The sequence below is a fragment of the Zeus faber genome (genome assembly GCF_960531495.2).
Source record: "Zeus faber genome assembly, chromosome: 15".
Lineage (NCBI taxonomy): Eukaryota > Metazoa > Chordata > Actinopteri > Zeiformes > Zeidae > Zeus > Zeus faber.
This window is the reverse complement of record NC_137194.1, coordinates 1,715,197-1,731,515: the sequence shown is the minus strand read 5'-3', so window position 1 is coordinate 1,731,515 and position 16,319 is coordinate 1,715,197. Positions and strand designations below refer to the sequence as shown.

General features: G+C 47.3%; 1 protein-coding gene across 1 annotated transcript in view; it reads left to right on the top strand.

Moving 5' to 3' along the window:
- lama5 (laminin, alpha 5) overlaps positions 1–16,319 on the top strand; it is a gene marked incomplete at its 5' end in the record, with an annotated part of 118,944 nt that overhangs the window by 65,382 nt on the left and 37,243 nt on the right. The window contains 12 exons of the mRNA XM_080014483.1: positions 812–920; positions 1,612–1,709; positions 6,219–6,435; positions 6,908–7,034; positions 7,451–7,590; positions 7,964–8,079; positions 8,492–8,703; positions 8,966–9,167; positions 9,978–10,122; positions 10,220–10,360; positions 10,515–10,676; positions 16,212–16,319. Of these exons, the coding sequence (XP_079870609.1) occupies positions 812–920; positions 1,612–1,709; positions 6,219–6,435; positions 6,908–7,034; positions 7,451–7,590; positions 7,964–8,079; positions 8,492–8,703; positions 8,966–9,167; positions 9,978–10,122; positions 10,220–10,360; positions 10,515–10,676; positions 16,212–16,319 (1,777 nt within the window). The remainder of the gene's footprint in view (positions 1–811; positions 921–1,611; positions 1,710–6,218; positions 6,436–6,907; positions 7,035–7,450; positions 7,591–7,963; positions 8,080–8,491; positions 8,704–8,965; positions 9,168–9,977; positions 10,123–10,219; positions 10,361–10,514; positions 10,677–16,211) is intronic.

The window sequence follows — 16,319 nt, the reverse complement described above, 5'->3', positions numbered from 1 at the left end:
AGTGACGTCAGCAATTCTTACTCAATGATACACGTTGGTACACGCCCCCTCCACAACAGTGGCTCCGTGTTTGTAAAAGTACCATTTGAAGGTTGAACTCTTATCAAAACGCTTCCACATTGTGACTTGACATCACATGGAACATGGAGGAATGATCTTCACCCGGACGCTCGTTTTAAAGGAAACCATCGATCGTTGTTCAGCGCTGTTCAGCGTCTCGCTAAGTGAACAGTGTTTCCTCACGTCATCTAACGGGAATATTTAACTCCATGGTTTAAAATTTTTCTACGGTTTATAAATCAAACTCGGTTTTGAAAATACGTTGAGATAAAAAAAACACAAAGGAACACAAATCTGGAAACATCTCATTTTCCGTCAAGAAAGGTTTTTTCAACTTATTTGGTGCTGCTGGCCATTTTACAAATGTACGAGACGGCAACTTTTGCTGCGGTGGGTCACATATTATAGTGTGGGTTTGTGTGTACACGTCTTGTGCTTGTGTGTGTTTCATGTGCATATTTTAGTGTGTGCTTCTGTGTGTGTCCATGTTTTTAGCGTGTGTGTGTATGCAAGTCTACTGTTTCCGTTGGTGTGTTAGTGGGCACATGCATATGTGTGTGCATGTGTTTGTGTTTTTTGTGCATGTGAGTGTGCACGTCTAGTGTGTGTGTGTCACTGCATAGAGCAGTATACACAGCTGGCGTCCTGATGGCATCACATCCAGTTCACATGTCGACAGCTCTTCATTAAGGGGGGTGTGTGTGTGTGTGTGTGTGTGTGTGTGTGTGTGTGTGTGTGTGTGTGTGTTCAGCTTCCTGTGTCGGGCGGTTGCCATCGACGACCGGAACAGAGTGTCCGTCCTGTCTCTCCCGTCTGACGCCGAGGTCCAGCTCACCTCGCACCGCGCCGGCTTCTTCCTGGTGAGGAGGCCTTTGACCTCTGATGTCACTGATCACGTGACGCACGTTGTATATTTTTGTCTTGACATTTTAAGATTAGATAAAATCATAAATTGTTTTGTGTTGACTTCTGCAGTGAATCTGTTTGGTTCTTACATAAATAAATAATATAAATATGTCATAATAGTTTACATTTGTAATTGTGCTTTTTTCATGATGTTAACTTTGCAATATTTAATCACAATAGTACAAAATAAATACTGAATACATTATACATATAACAACATGCACTAAGTAAATAGTGTTAATTCAGCTTCCTGGATTTACTCTTTCATGTTCTTACTCTACAGAGTGGAGTTGCTCTTGTTTGAAAGTTGTTCTGATGATGGTATTAAATACAGAAATAATAAACAGATAAATAATAGAATGTGAGATTGTTGATAGAAATGATCCAATTTGAATGCAGAAACCTCAAATCAAGAAATCCCCAGCATGTCAGATTTTAAATAAAGCTCTTTAGTTTTCTACTTTGCCACAACAGAGCTTTATAAATGATCAATTCTTTATGTGATGCAGAAAAGTGGATTTTATGTCAATTATAATGTTGTTATTAAGCCAAACCAATGACTATCATCGAGGCTGTTCACTGAAAGTTCCGCATCGTTTTATGTTTTTATTTAATATAAATTTTCCTAATTGTTTTTCCCTGCAGCACAAAGTCTTCCTGGTCCATAAAGACCAGTTCACCATGGAGTACGTGGAGCCCAAAGTCCAGTGCATCAGCACGCATGGACAGTTCTCACCTGAGAGGTACCTACACACCTGGACACACACCTGGACACACCTGGACACACACCTGAACACACCTGGACACACACATAAACACAACTGTACACACCTGGACACACCTGGACACACCTGGACACACACCTGAACACACCTGGACACACACATAAACACACCTGGACACACCTGGACACACCTGGACACCCCTGGACACACACACAAACACACCTGGGCACACCTGAACACACCTGGACACAAACAAACACACCTGGACACACACATAAACACGTCCAGGGGTATGACGTTGCCATAGTGACACTTAATGAACCATCACATTGACCTTCCAAAATAACTGAACTAAAGCCTGTTTGACAGTTATTGTAAACCTGTAAACCTAGCACCTGTCATTTTGTCGTGGAAGACAAAACCACGGTCACTCAGCTCTCACTCATTTCAGCTTTTGGAGATAACACACTAAATATATCAATTTCAACTGTCACATAAGATCAGATCCTGGTGAGACAGAACAGGCTAATGTTTCTTTTTTTTTTTTTTTTTTTTAACCTGTGCTGTTATCTGGACATACAACACAGAGCATTTACAACAATGCCATTTGCATTCAGGAGTTAGAGTTAGTCTGCAACTTGAGTTCAAGTTCTCAAGCTGCATTGAAACTCTTTATTCATCTTTAATCATCAACAACTGCTGCAGTAACTCTGTCCTGTGAGGAGCTGTGGAACGAGCAGAGCACACAACCACCAGCAACCCCCCTCTTTGGAGAACTATTTATCATGTTTGGCTCGAAAACAACTGATCATCATTACTACTCCAAGAGGAGAATCACCACGGTGAGATAAATAAACATAGAAACAAACAACATTTACATTAAAAACATTGGACGACAACATGTATTGAAAAACAGAGAATCAGGTCCAGGAAAAGTGGAAGCACAACTGGTCACGTGGCGTCTTCCTGTCATAGTTATGACAGCAAATGAGGGAGGAAAGTAGAGGGATGCAACCAGGGGAGCTGGGGTGTGTGGGTGAGTGTGTGTGTGTGTACATGACTTATCCCATTGGTTCTGGTGTATAAGGTTGGTATTATGTCGCGGTGCCTTCAAGCAGCGGAAGGGGCCCTGAAGCCCCCCGAACTCCGCAGCCCTGTAGACACCCTACGGCTGCAGGAAAGCCCCGAGAACCCTGCCCTGCGGCCACCGAAGACCCCCGGGCCCCCAGAGAAGCCAGAGGGCCGTGGAGCAACCCCCACGCCCGGCCCAGGGAGCACGAGGAGACCCCGCACCCCACAAGACGCAGCCGCCGGCACAGAACCCAGGCCACGGGTGCAAGGCACGGAACGTGGGCCCGGATCCTGGCCCCATGGCGACAGACCGACACCGCGCTCAAGCCGCCCGCCCAATGGGCGAGCCGGCAGGACCCCCACGCCCACCCACGCCCCGCGCAAGGGGGGCACCCGCCCCACCGCAGCCGACCAGACCACCCGGCGTAAGCGCCAAGTGCCCAGACACATAGCAGCGAGTGCCCAGCGTGGGGCACCTCCATGTTACGGCCAGCCGCCGAGCATTCGGACTACAGAACAGAGGGCGGCAGACGGCACCCCCACCCACGAGCGCCCCGCGCACCGAGAGCATCAGAGGGCAGGTACCACGGCAGCCCGGTGTGATGACAGGAGACGGCCATGTTGAGCCCCGCGCCTAGCACAGCCAGCCAGGTTCAGGACTCAGGTTGACAGGACCAGACGGAACACCTAACCAGCCCCGGCACGACGCACAAGAACACACAAGCCCAGCCACCCCGCCCACAGGGCGTGCGACCCCAGCGGCGCGTCAACCTGCCGACCACGGGGCCAACCGAACCAGCGACCCCCAACCCTCGCCCCAGAACCCAAAACCACGCCCCGAACCAACACACGGACGCCAGCTGCAGGTACTCCCTTGGAGCACATCCCCCCCCGGAGACAGGGAAGCTCAATTCAGGTAATGGAGCGGGCATCACCAACCAGACCACCCAACTCCCCCGTGGGGCCCCCGGGATCCCCCAAGAACACAGGCCCACGTACCACGGATGTCCCCAGAGCCGCCCAGGCATCCACCCAACCGCACCCCCCCGGCAGACCAGGAGGACCCCCACATGCCCCAAAACACCATGACATTGCCCCGACTTAGGAAGACTCAAGTAATAATGGATGGAGTTACAGTGGGGCAAAAAAGTATTTAGTCAGCCACCAATTGTGCAAGTTCTCCCACTTAAAAAGATGAGAGAGGCCTGTAATTTTCATCATAGGGTCACTTCGACTATGAGAGACAAAATGAGAAAAAAAAATCCAGAAAATCACATTGTCTGATTTTTAAAGAATTTATTTGCAAATTATGGTGGAAAATAAGTATTTGGTCAATAACAAAAGTTCATCTCAATACTTTGTTATATATCCTTTGTTTGCAATGACGGAGGTCAAACGTTTTCTGTAAGTCTTCACAAGGTTTTCACACACTGTTGCTGGTATTTTGGCCCAGTCCTTCATGCAGATCTCCTCTAGAGCAGTGATGTTTTGGGGCTGTCGCTGGGCAACACGGACTTTCAACTCCCTCCAAAGATTTTCTATGGGGTTGAGATCTGGAGACTGGCTAGGCCACTCCAGGACCTTGAAATGCTTCTTACGAAGCCACTCCTTCGTTGCCCGGGCGGTGTGTTTGGGATCATTGTCATGCTGAAAGACCCAGCCACGTTTCATCTTCAATGCCCTTGCTGATGGAAGGAGGTTTTCACTCAAAATCTCACGATACATGGCCCCATTCATTCTTTCCTTTACACGGCTCAGTTGTCCTGATCCCTTTGCAGAAAAACAGCCCCAAAGCGTGATGTTTCCACCCCCATGCTTCACAGTAGGTATGGTGTTCTTTGGATGCCATTCAGTTTTCTTTCTCCTCCAAACACGACCAGTTGAGTTTTTACCAAAAAGTTATATTTTGGTTTCATCTGACCAGATGACATTCTCCCAATCCTCTTCTGGATCACCCAAATGCTCTCTAGCAAACTTCAGATGGGCCTGGACATGTACTGGCTTAAGCAGGGGGACACGTCTGGCACTGCAGGATTTGAGTCCCTGGCGGCGTAGTGTGTTACTGATGGTAGCCTTTGTTACTTTGGTCCCAGCTCTCTGCAGGTCATTCACTAGGTCCCCCCGTGTGGTTCTGGGATGTTTGCTCACCGTTCTTGTTTGTAGGTGACCAAATACTTATTTTACAGAGGAATTTACCAATTAATTCATTAAAAATCCTACAATGGGATTTCCTGGATTCTTTCCCCCCATTCTATCTCTCATAGTCGAAGTGTACCTATGATGAAAATTACAGGCCTCTCTCATCTTTTTAAGTGGGAGAACTTGCACAATTGGTGGCTGACTAAATACTTTTTTGCCCCACTGTATGTCAGTGATATAAGTAGCTCATATTTCATGAAATGAATCAACCTTGTTTTTGGATATTGCCAATAGTTTTTCCATTGAGATGTAATCTATTAATAACTGTAACCATTGGGATGTGGTGACATTCTCTCTTTTTCCAATTGAGTAATATAATTTTCTTGGCCATTGTTACGGCGATCAAAATGTGTTGGTGGTGTTTAAGTGGTGGGTCAATTGAGGAGAAGTTACCGAGGAGACATCCAGACAGGGAGACTGGAATGCTGCGACCCAGAAGGGTTGACAGCTTCTTGGTACGGAATGCTAGGATAGGTGGGCGAGCCACATGGCATGAAAGTAGTCATCTCTGGTATCAAGGGAACAGTGAGAGCAAACGTCTTCATCCACAAAACCCATTTTGAACATTTTGTGTTCCGTGATATGAGCTCTGTGCAGTATCTTATATTGGATGAGTTGCATTTTGGAGTTGCGGCTCATTGAGAAGGTGTTGTTGCAAATAAGCTTCCACAGGTTGACATCGGTGGAAACAGCAAGGTCTCTTTCCCATTCCATGGTAGGAAAAGATAAGGTGTCACCTGTCTTTGATAATGGTAGCTCAGGAGGTAGAGCTGGTGGTCTAGTGATCTAAAGGTTGCTGGTTGGATCCCAGGCTCCTCCTGCTAGCATGCTGTAAGTGTCCTTGAGCAAGACACTTAACCCCTCATTGCTCCTGATGGCTGCGTCCGTCGCTGTTTGAATAATTGTAAGTCACTTTGGATAAAAGCGTCTGCTCAATGTAATAGAATAGGATAGAAAAGGTGGTTGTAGGATGTTGTTCGTCAATTTGATTTGAACTTTTAGAGACTGCTGTAATTGCAGGAATTGAAGGAAGCCGTGGCCACGATATTATGCCTTTGGGTAAAGGTTGGGAAGGAGATAAACACCTTGAAACGTAAGCCCGTTAAACACAGACCAATAATGGTCTGTGTTTAACGGGCTTACGTTTCAAGGATACAGGCCTTCATCAGAGATGTCGGAGACACACGCACACGTACAATTTGGGAATTTGGGAATCTCAGACCTGACGTAGCCCTCCTTCTGCCCTCCACCCTCCAGCTCGGCCTGCGTCCCGTCCCGGTTCTACACCCCGTCGGACACCCTGGTTCTGAAGGACGGTCAGGCCTCCTCCATCCAGGAGCCTGTCCTGGCCTCGCCGCCTGCAGCGCCCCCTGTGGAGGCCCAGCAGCAGCCCGAGCAGCCGTCCTGGAGCGGGGGTGGCAGGCCTCCGTTCGGTGCCGACACCCCGGAGCACGTCCGGCTGGACAGCCTGCAGGTAGGGGGCAGCAGAGGCTCCAAACCAGTTTTCTAACTAAGGCGCTCACACACTCTCACACTGGGAGGTTTTGGTCGGGACGTCTGGAGAGTGAGGCCTTCACCAGGGACGGCTCAGAACCTCCCATTATTTGTATGATGCTCATACAAGAATCATCCTATTTTTAAGCATTTTGAGAGCTATTTTAATTTCTCTTTTTTATTCCAATGGGATCTCGGGATGAATTTCCCAGGTCCAATTGGGTTCGGTCTGAATTTTGGGATCCGTGAAGAGCTCTGGATAACCCTAACTTAAATTAACAAACGACCATGTTTGGTGTTTGCCAGGTGTTTCTGATCCTAACAGCACATCCTTATCACCCTCCAACTATTTGACCTTGAGACCCATCCCGACCTTCCTCGCTCCCACATCCCGTTCTAGTTCATTAAGTTCATCTCTCCCACTCTCTGTCTCTCTGTCTCTCTCTCTGCAGAATGCCGTGGTGTACTCCACCCGTGTCCACTCCCTGGGCCGCTACGTCTTCATCCTCCACTACCACCAGCCGCTCCACCCATCCTACCCGGTCCAGGTCTACATCAACGGGGGGCGGATCTGGCAGGGTAAGACCTCATAATGACCCAGAATGATCAATTATCAATACGGCTGTGAATCAAGTAAAAAAACGAAGCTAAAAAGCAACAAATGACTTCAGAAATGTACAATGATGAATGACGATTAATCATGTTTTTGTTTTTTTATTAACTTTCACTTCTGGACCACATTCATTTGGTGATGTTTTTAAACGAATCATCCATTTAGACCTAAAGTCATGTGAAGAGTTTCCCAAAATAAAGGTCTGTTCTGCCGTGTTTATCATTGTGTTGCGTGTTTTTTAGTGTAATTACGGTATTGGTTTGACTCAAAGGGAAAATAACTTTCTCTATATTACCCATCAAAGTTACTTTCACGTTTATTCCCATGTAATGGAGTCAAATCCTCCAGATGATGTTGTGATCTCTGGTTCACTCATCCTCAGGCCACGCCAACGCCTCCTTCTGTCCCCATGGTTACGGTTGCCGTGGCGTGCTGGTGGCGGAGAACCAGATCATCCTGGACGTGACCGACCACGAGGTCTTCCTCACCGTCCAGATCCCTGAAGGAAAAACCCTGTGGCTGGTGAGAGGCGGGGATGGAGATTAGATTCGACTTGAATATATCAATTTAGACTGGATTAGATGAGGATGGATTAGGTTGGATTATATTTCATTAGACTGGATTAGTTTGGGTTGTATTAGATAAAACTGGTTTAGGTTGGAAGAGATTAGGTTAGACTGGATTAGATTCGACCATTTTATCTTGGATTATATCAAATTATATTTGACTGGGTTCGATGTATGTGTTTCATTCAATTAATAAACTAAGATAATATAAATGTATATTAGAAATATTACAAATACATTTATTACAGTATCTAATAGGAAACGGGATTCTGGCTACCATATTAAGAGTGTGTGTGTGTGTGTGTGTGTGTGTGTGTGTGTGTGTGTAGGACTACGTGATGGTGGTCCCTGAAGGCCGCTACAGCTCCAGTTACCTGAACGAGGAACCTCTGGACAAGTCGTACGACTTCATCAGCAGCTGTGGACAGAACAGCTTCTACATCAGGTAGGAAGTCACCAGCACGGACTGAGTAAAGATGGAGCAACAACCTGGTTTCGATGAGGACTGTGTAGAAGAGGGGTGGGGGAAAAGTGGACGAGTTGTCAACAATTTGCTTAACATGTGAAAAATTGTTTTCCATTGTTTCTGGTTATTTCTTGTTTATTGTTTCTAACTGGTCTGAAAACCAGTCAGTCAGGACGCACGCTCCTTCCACGTAGCACTTCAAGATGTCGCTCTATCATCAGCTCAGTTTCTGTTTAGTTTGTGGAGCTCTACATATCTGTATATGTTTTTAACGATGAATACATTTGTTTTGTTGAACCTATAAATAAACAGTAAAATGATCATTAACCTAAAACAACACAAGACAGGAGACGTGGTGCGCTGACCCTTTAACTCTGTCTCCGTCTCCCAGTCCGTCCTCCTCCTCTCCGTTCTGCCTCAGCTCGGCGGTGTCGCTGTCGGCCTTCTTCAACAACGGCGCCCTGCCGTGCGCCTGCCATGAGGTCGGCGCCGAGAGCGACACCTGCGAGGCGTTCGGCGGGCAATGCCGCTGCCGCCCCAATGTGATCGGACGGGACTGCTCCATGTGCAGCACGGGGCACTGGGGCTTTCCCAACTGCAGGCGTGAGTTACTGCTGGACTGGGGGGAGGAGGTCAAGGAGGGAGTCTTGCTGGGTGATGAACACCCAGTGAGTCAAGTTTTACAGTTTTATGTGGTGTTGTTTAAGTTGCCGTCTCCTGACACCTGCACCTCCCCTCCATGTAAGAGAAATTCTAAGCTCCTCCCTCGCCGGGGGAGGGGTCAAGGAGGTAGGACGAGGGCTGGGGTCAAGGAGGTGGGACGAGGGCTGAGGTAAGGGCTAACTTTGGACTCCCTCCTCCGCAGCCTGCAGCTGTGGTTCCAGGCTGTGTGAGCCGGTCACAGGGGACTGTATCTGCCCGCCTCGCACCCTGCGCCCGGAGTGCATCCAGTGTGAGCCCCAGACGTTTGGCTGCCACCCGGTGGTCGGATGTGAGATCTGCAACTGCTCGCGTGCCGGGGTCACGACCCCTGAGGCCAGCTGTGACCACCAGAGCGGACAGTGCAGGTCAGTGGACGACGGGAGGTGCTGAGCTACTACATAGGAGCTAGGAGACAGTCTAGAAACGTTGCATACCCACAGAATAAAATGAACCTGGAGTGATCGGTGATTCATTGATTGATGTTGATTATCAATTATATGAAGTTGAAGGTACAGTGGTACCTTGATTTACGAGCGTACTAACCAAGGAGTTTTCCGAGTTAGGAGCCGTCGTTCCATCGATGTTTTGTATCGATTTGCGAGAAGAAAGGTGAGTCGCGAGGAGCGAGCTTCAGGCGCCGCCACTGGTGGGCGTGGTGAGAGAATCCGGCCACGTCCGGCGTCTCACTCCTTCACTTCACGTGGTTACCTGACCACGCCCCCTATGCAATAAACGCCGCCCCTTTACAAGAAGCCCCACCACCTGCGATGAGCCCCGCCCCTGTGTGATACAGAGAAGTGTGTGTCCGTCGGAGGCTCTGCCGCCTTGAAAATGTTTCAGCTCTTCAGACAAATTTAAGACCCGACGCAACGACCGGCCACTGTTGCTAAGCAACCGGCCAGCTCAACCAGTGTATCTTCCAGTACGTGTGGAATAGTCAGGTTGTTCACGTTGACGCTGCGTCACATCGAGGGCAGAATGGACATTTTACAACTTTACAGCAGCGTAAAAACTTAGATTGGTTGTAATTATTTGACTCAACGTTGCATGAAAGGCTCCGCCCCTAGGATCCGCCTCTGATTCAGTGTGGGGGCGTGGCACGTATCCCAGAATGCACTTCAACAGCGACGGCTGCCAACACCCGCGCTGCTGACTCTGTTGTGACGTTTTTCCAGATGTATAAACAACGTCATCGGCCGCCAGTGTGACCGCTGCGCTCCTGGTTTCCATGGTTACCCCAAATGCAGACCATGTGACTGCAACGACGCGGGAACTGAGGAGGAAGTGTGTGACTCCTTCACCGGACAGTGTCTCTGCAAGGTGGGAAACACACGCGCACACACACACACACATTAACAACACGCACACACCCTCCTCACTCCCTGTGTGTGTGTGTGTGTGTGTGTGTGTTCTTCAGGAGAACGTGCAGGGCTCCCGCTGTGACCAGTGCAGAGTTGGTACGTTCCACTTGGACCCAACCAACCCCAAAGGCTGCACCAGCTGCTTCTGTTTCGGAGCCACAGACCGATGCCGCAGCTCGGACAAGCGGCGAACGGAGGTACCATGGAACTACACCCAGACCACCCCCAGAATACACACAGAACTCAGACTACACTGAGACCAAACTGACTAACCTCTGAGTGGCACCTCCCTTCTCCTCTTCCTCCTCGTCTTCCTCCTCCTCTTCTTTTCCGTTTCCTCCTCTGCCGCAGGTGATGGACATGACGGGCTGGGCGCTGCTCGGAGCCGACAAACAGGAAGTGCCCGTCACGGTGTATCCGGGTCAGGACCTGGTGGAGGCCGATCTCAGCGACGTCCCTGATGTTTACCAGGACCTGCACTGGCACGCCCCCACCACCTACCTGGGAGACAAGGTGGATGTTGTTGTCCAGTTGTTGTGGAAATTCAGCTTTTTGTTTTTCTTATCCCGAGTCGGACAAGAAGGTGGATGCCAGGTTCAACCCTGTGTGTCCGGTGTAGAGCTAGCGACGCCTGCATGCTAACGCTGTTAGCTTAATGCATGGCTGCATATGGGATCACCAACCTAGCTCCTGTCAAATTTATGCAAAAACCAGAGGAGGCAGGGAAGGTGGAGGAGGCGGAGGAGGCAGGGAAGGCAGAGGAGGCTGAGGAGGCGGGGAAGGCGGATTGGGCGGAGGAGGCGGGAAGGCGGAGGAGGCGGAGTAGGCAGGGACGGTGGAGGAGGCAGGGGAGGCAGGGGAGGCAGGGGAGGCCGATCGGCGGCTTTGTCCAAAAATCCCAAATGTAATCCTCCGTGGCTCCCGGCCACGAACGCTGTTGAAACAGATGCAGGCGCGGAGCAAAGGAGTCGACGTGCAACCACCTGGATGTTTTCACAGCAGCCGGGTCCGCTGAGGACGTGGAGGTGAGGGCGGTGGCGCTGGAGGGCGGGGCCAGGGCGACGCAGGGGATGGGGATATAAAGCTGCCTGGCCTCAGGGATCCTCACAGGACGTGACTTTCCTGCACGTGCGTTGCAGCGGCAGCAGAACAACGCAGGCGAGAAGGATGAGGAGACAATGAGATGAGAAATGTGTCGACACCTTTCCACGTACACAGTGAAGTACTGATCCCAATGTGCAGCTGGCCGTTATTACCAGCTACAGTACTGCAGTATCATTAATAAAAGTGGTGTACGGTAGTAAAAGCAGTTACAAGGGAAACACAGCAACAGAGTAGTAGTATCAGTCAAAAAGTCTTATATTACCGTAATATCTGTAATAGCAAGAAAAGTGTCTTACGGTCATAACAGCAGTCCACAATAACTATCAATAAGGGGGTAGTAATAATACCAGTACTTTGTTTTTTTGTACTCTTTAGGACAGAGTTGACACTCAAACGTGAGATAAAATACAAAAGGGACCAAAACAGATCAAGTTTGTGGCCAAAGAAATTGAACTCTCGTTTTCCTTCGGTTCATTGCACATCAATGAATTAGATCAAAATGAAGCTGAAAGTAGGAGAAAACGGGTTAAAAACAGGAATGTAAGTGTGTGTAGTGGCGGTAGCAGCTGGGTGATGCTGCAGCACAAACAAGATAAGCAGCAGACTTCCAAACAGGCTCTGACTCGCTCTCGTCTCGGTTTCAAAAATCTGATTTGAACGAACAAGATGAGTCTCGGTCTTAAATGAAGCCTCACGATGAAGGGGGGTGGGGTCCGACGGGGCTGACGCCTCCTCCTCTAGGACAAGCTCACCCCCAAATCCAACGTCTGAGAAAGTTGTTTTTGAATTCTGTTTTGATTGAAGAGGGATTATCTGAGTCCTGACCAAACTACCTCTGCGACACCGCCCTTCAAGTCCAGACCTCCTGCTGTGATGGTGATGGCTGTAGAGGCACAGTGAAAATACACTCAGAAACACACACACACCCCTACACAAACACACACACACACACATACACATAAACCCAAACACACACACAGCAGCAGACGTGGTGTTGTCTTGATTAGATCAGTGCTTGTTCTGCAGCTTTGACTCATCACATCTATGTTTGTCACCAAACTATTGTTTACGTCTCCGTGTCTCAGTCCGGGACGTGGGGTGTCTGGGGCGTAGGGTGTGTGGGGCGTGGGTGTGGTTATCTATTTGCATCTTGGGTTTCATTGGCTGTTGTTGCAGAGTTTTGGTGTGAAGCTCCTCCCATGAACAAGACACAACAGGTCGTCATGGTGACCAGACGCTTGTTTTCCTAAAATTCATAACAATAATATGATCATCCTCTACGCACTGACTGACAGGTGGTGCAGTGGGTGAGGGGCTGGGGGCGGAGTCAACAGGTGTTGTTTCCGCCCATTACCTGCCTCTGAAGTGTGAAAGGTGTAGGATGTTTGAGGGGCGTGTCCTCTGCACGAGGGTGGGGGTGAACCAACATTCAAATAACCCAGGAGGGAACCTGTGGCTCGCGAGCCAATCAGGGCTCTTTCCATGACGCTACACGGCTCGCAGGCAATTTAGAGTGAAAATAAGTAATAAACAAGTAACAAGTAATAAATAATAGTTTAAATAATTTAAATAATTATTCTGTGTAGTTTTCAAGTAAACAGGTCAGAAGTTTGAAAATAAAATTCAAAATATAAATGTGGCGGAGACAAAGGGGCGTGGTCAAGCACCGGCCGCGGACCCCAGAAAGACCCCGGGGGCCTTTTCCTCGGCGCCCTGCCCCTCCCGGGTCCCTGCTCAGGCTCCACCTGTGGGAGGGAGGCGGAGTCTTTGAGGCTGTGGTGCGCCCACATGGCCAGAGTTTTATTGTTCATTTCAATATGCATCACGCAGGCCACAATTATATATATCACTGAGGATTATTATAATAACTGTGGGTAATAATTATAATAACCGTGGGTTATTATTACTGTAGAAAACTCGCTGCCTCCAGGCGGAGCGATCAGCTCAACACCAGTTGACAGAAATGGACAAAACTTCAATATGTCAAGTTTCAAGAGGTTTATTCGTCAAATACATGTACATACTTTCATAAATATACATACTTTCATACATATACATACTTTCATCTATATATGCAGTGAAATGTCAATGCAGCGCACCCGGTAATTACACACTATGTTCTCGACTGAACACAGACTGAATTTCTACTTGACTAACTAACTGATTCCTAAAAGGTAATGCAGTAAGTAGAATACTATAGAATAAAATAAAATAAAATAAGAACTCAAGGGTAATGCAGGGTGGGGCTACAGAATAGATACAGTGGGGCAAAAAAGTATTTAGTCAGCCACCAACTGTGCAAGTTCTCCCACTGAAAAAGATGAGAGAGGCCTGTAATTTTCATCATAGGTTCACTTCGACTATGAGAGACAGAATGGGGGAAAAGAATCCAGGAAATCACATTGTAGGATTTTTAATGAATTAATTGGTAAATTCCTCGCAATAGGTAAGCAGCTTGTTGTGAAGAAATCAACTGTGGGAGCAATTATTAGAAAATGGAAGACATACAAGACCACTGATAATCTCCCTCCATCTGGGGCTCCACGCAAGATCTCACCCCGTGGGGTCAAAATGATCACAAGAACGGTGAGCAAACATCCCAGAACCACACGGGGGGCCTAGTGAATGACCTGCAGAGAGCTGGGACCAAAGTAACAAAGGCTACCATCAGTAACACACTACGCCGCCAGGGACTCAAATCCTGCAGTGCCAGACGTGTCCCCCTGCTTAAGCCAGTACATGTCCAGGCCCGTCTGAAGTTTGCTAGAGAGCATTTGGATGATCCAGAAGAGGATTGGGAGAATGTCATATGGTCAGATGAAACCAAAATAGAACTTTTTGGTAAAAACAACTTGTCGTGTTTGGAGGAGAAAGAAAGCTGAGTTGCATCCAAAGAACACCATACCTACTGTGAAGCATGGGGGTGGAACCATCATGCTTTGGGGCTGTTTTTCTGCAAAGGGACCAGGACGACTGATCCGTGTAAAGGAAAGAATGAATGGGGCCATGTATCGTGAGATTTTGAGTGAAAACCTCCTTCCATCAGCAAGGGCATTGAAGATGAAACGTGGCTGGGTCTTTCAGCATGACAATGATCCCAAACACACCGCCCGGGCAACGAAGGAGTGGCTTCGTAAGAAGCATTTCAAGGTCCTGGAGTGGCCTAGCTAGTCTCCAGATCTCAACCCCATAGAAAATCTTTGGAGGGAGTTGAAAGTCCGTGTTGCCCAGCGACAGCCCCAAAACATCACTGCTCTAGAGGAGATCTGCATGGAGGAATGGGCCAAAATACCAGCAACAGTGTGTGAAAACCTTGTGAAGACTTACAGAAAACGTTTGACCTCTGTCATTGCAAACAAAGGGTATATAACAAAGTATTGAGATGAACTTTTGTTATTGACCAAATACTTATTTTCCACCATAATTTGCAAATAAATTCTTTAAAAATCAGACAATGTGATTTTCTGGATTTTTTTTCCTCATTTTGTCTCTCATAGTTGAGGTTTACCTATGATGAAAATTACAGGCCTCTCTCATCTTTTTAAGTGGGAGAACTTGCACAATTGGTGGCTGACTAAATACTTTTTGCCCCACTGTAAAGGGAATAAGCTTATGTATATGGGATGGACTATTTATGTATATACAGATATGTGCATTAACTTGGCATGTGAACAAAGTGAGGTAGTATTTGTGAGATATACAGCACAGTATACAACAGTACGGCGCAGCAATACGGTAACACCGAACGTATGTGGCAAATGATCTCTTGAACTTGAAGCTGATTCTTAACACTTGGAAGGAGCTTCCCGTCAGGTAGCACACCATGCAGTGTGGGAGTGCTGCCCTGCGGAGCCTGCTTGGCTCTACATACGCATGTGAGCAGTCACATGAAGAGCAACCTCCGCTCAGGTTGAACTGATGGAGCCTCAAGGCAGCATGAAGCTCCACCTCACTACGTATGAGGCAGACGACAAGGCCACCAGCAAAACCAGGCAGCACCACAAGTCACATCCATGCTAAAAAGTATTTCATTTATGATTGCTTAGCTGCAGTAGAACAACAATATTATTAAGAAGACTCAAGAGAAATGTAGTATATATAGCACTTTTTGAAGTACTCAGATGTGTCGCACGGTCAAAATGTATGTCTTACTTAAAGAATGCATTGAGTTTCATTCAATTTTATTAATATTATATGGCTCACAAGGAAATACATTTAGAAATATCTTGACTCTCCCAGCCAAGAAGGTTCCCAACCCCTGAAATAAACATATCTTCTCCAAATATTTTCAGATTTCAATGTATGACGCATCATTTGAAAGTTTACAATCTGCACTTTCATAATCGGTAAAAACAGAACAATGACCACGACCTGTCGCTGCCCCTTATTACCATATTACAGAATCCCAATCTGTTTATTCAGTGTTACAAGTACATTTAAGGTGGAATTTGGTACGTTTCTGGACAATTGGCATAAATAATAAAAGATGAAAGATCTGAAAATAAACAATAAACAAAACAAGCCAAATATACAGAGAAATAAGCCCTCAAAAAATACAAAGGCCAAAATAAAAAGAACTAAAAATTGCCAACAATTCAAATAAAAAAGCTAAATAATAATGAAGATATTGCCTCATAATATACAAATACCAGTTTGGGAAAACATGGTTATTATTTGGTGCTAAATTTGGCCGATGGAAGAAAAGTGGGAAATCATTTACAGATGAAACTTTTTGGGGGGAATTGAAGTTAAAGAAACGTCTACGAACCGTGATTATCACTAATATTACATTACATTACATTTACATTTAGTCATTTAGCAGACGCTTTTATCCAAAGCGACTTACAAGGGAGAATAACATTCAAGCTACAGTAACAATGACGGTAATAATCAAAGACGAATATCCTGTGACATGATGTTGACGTACGTGCTGAATGTGTCCAGGTTTCCTCCTACGGAGGCTTCCTCAGGTACCGGCTCCACACGCAGACCATGAGAGGAGACGTTCTGTCACTTCCTGCTGAAGCTTCCAGACCAGACATCATCCTCAAG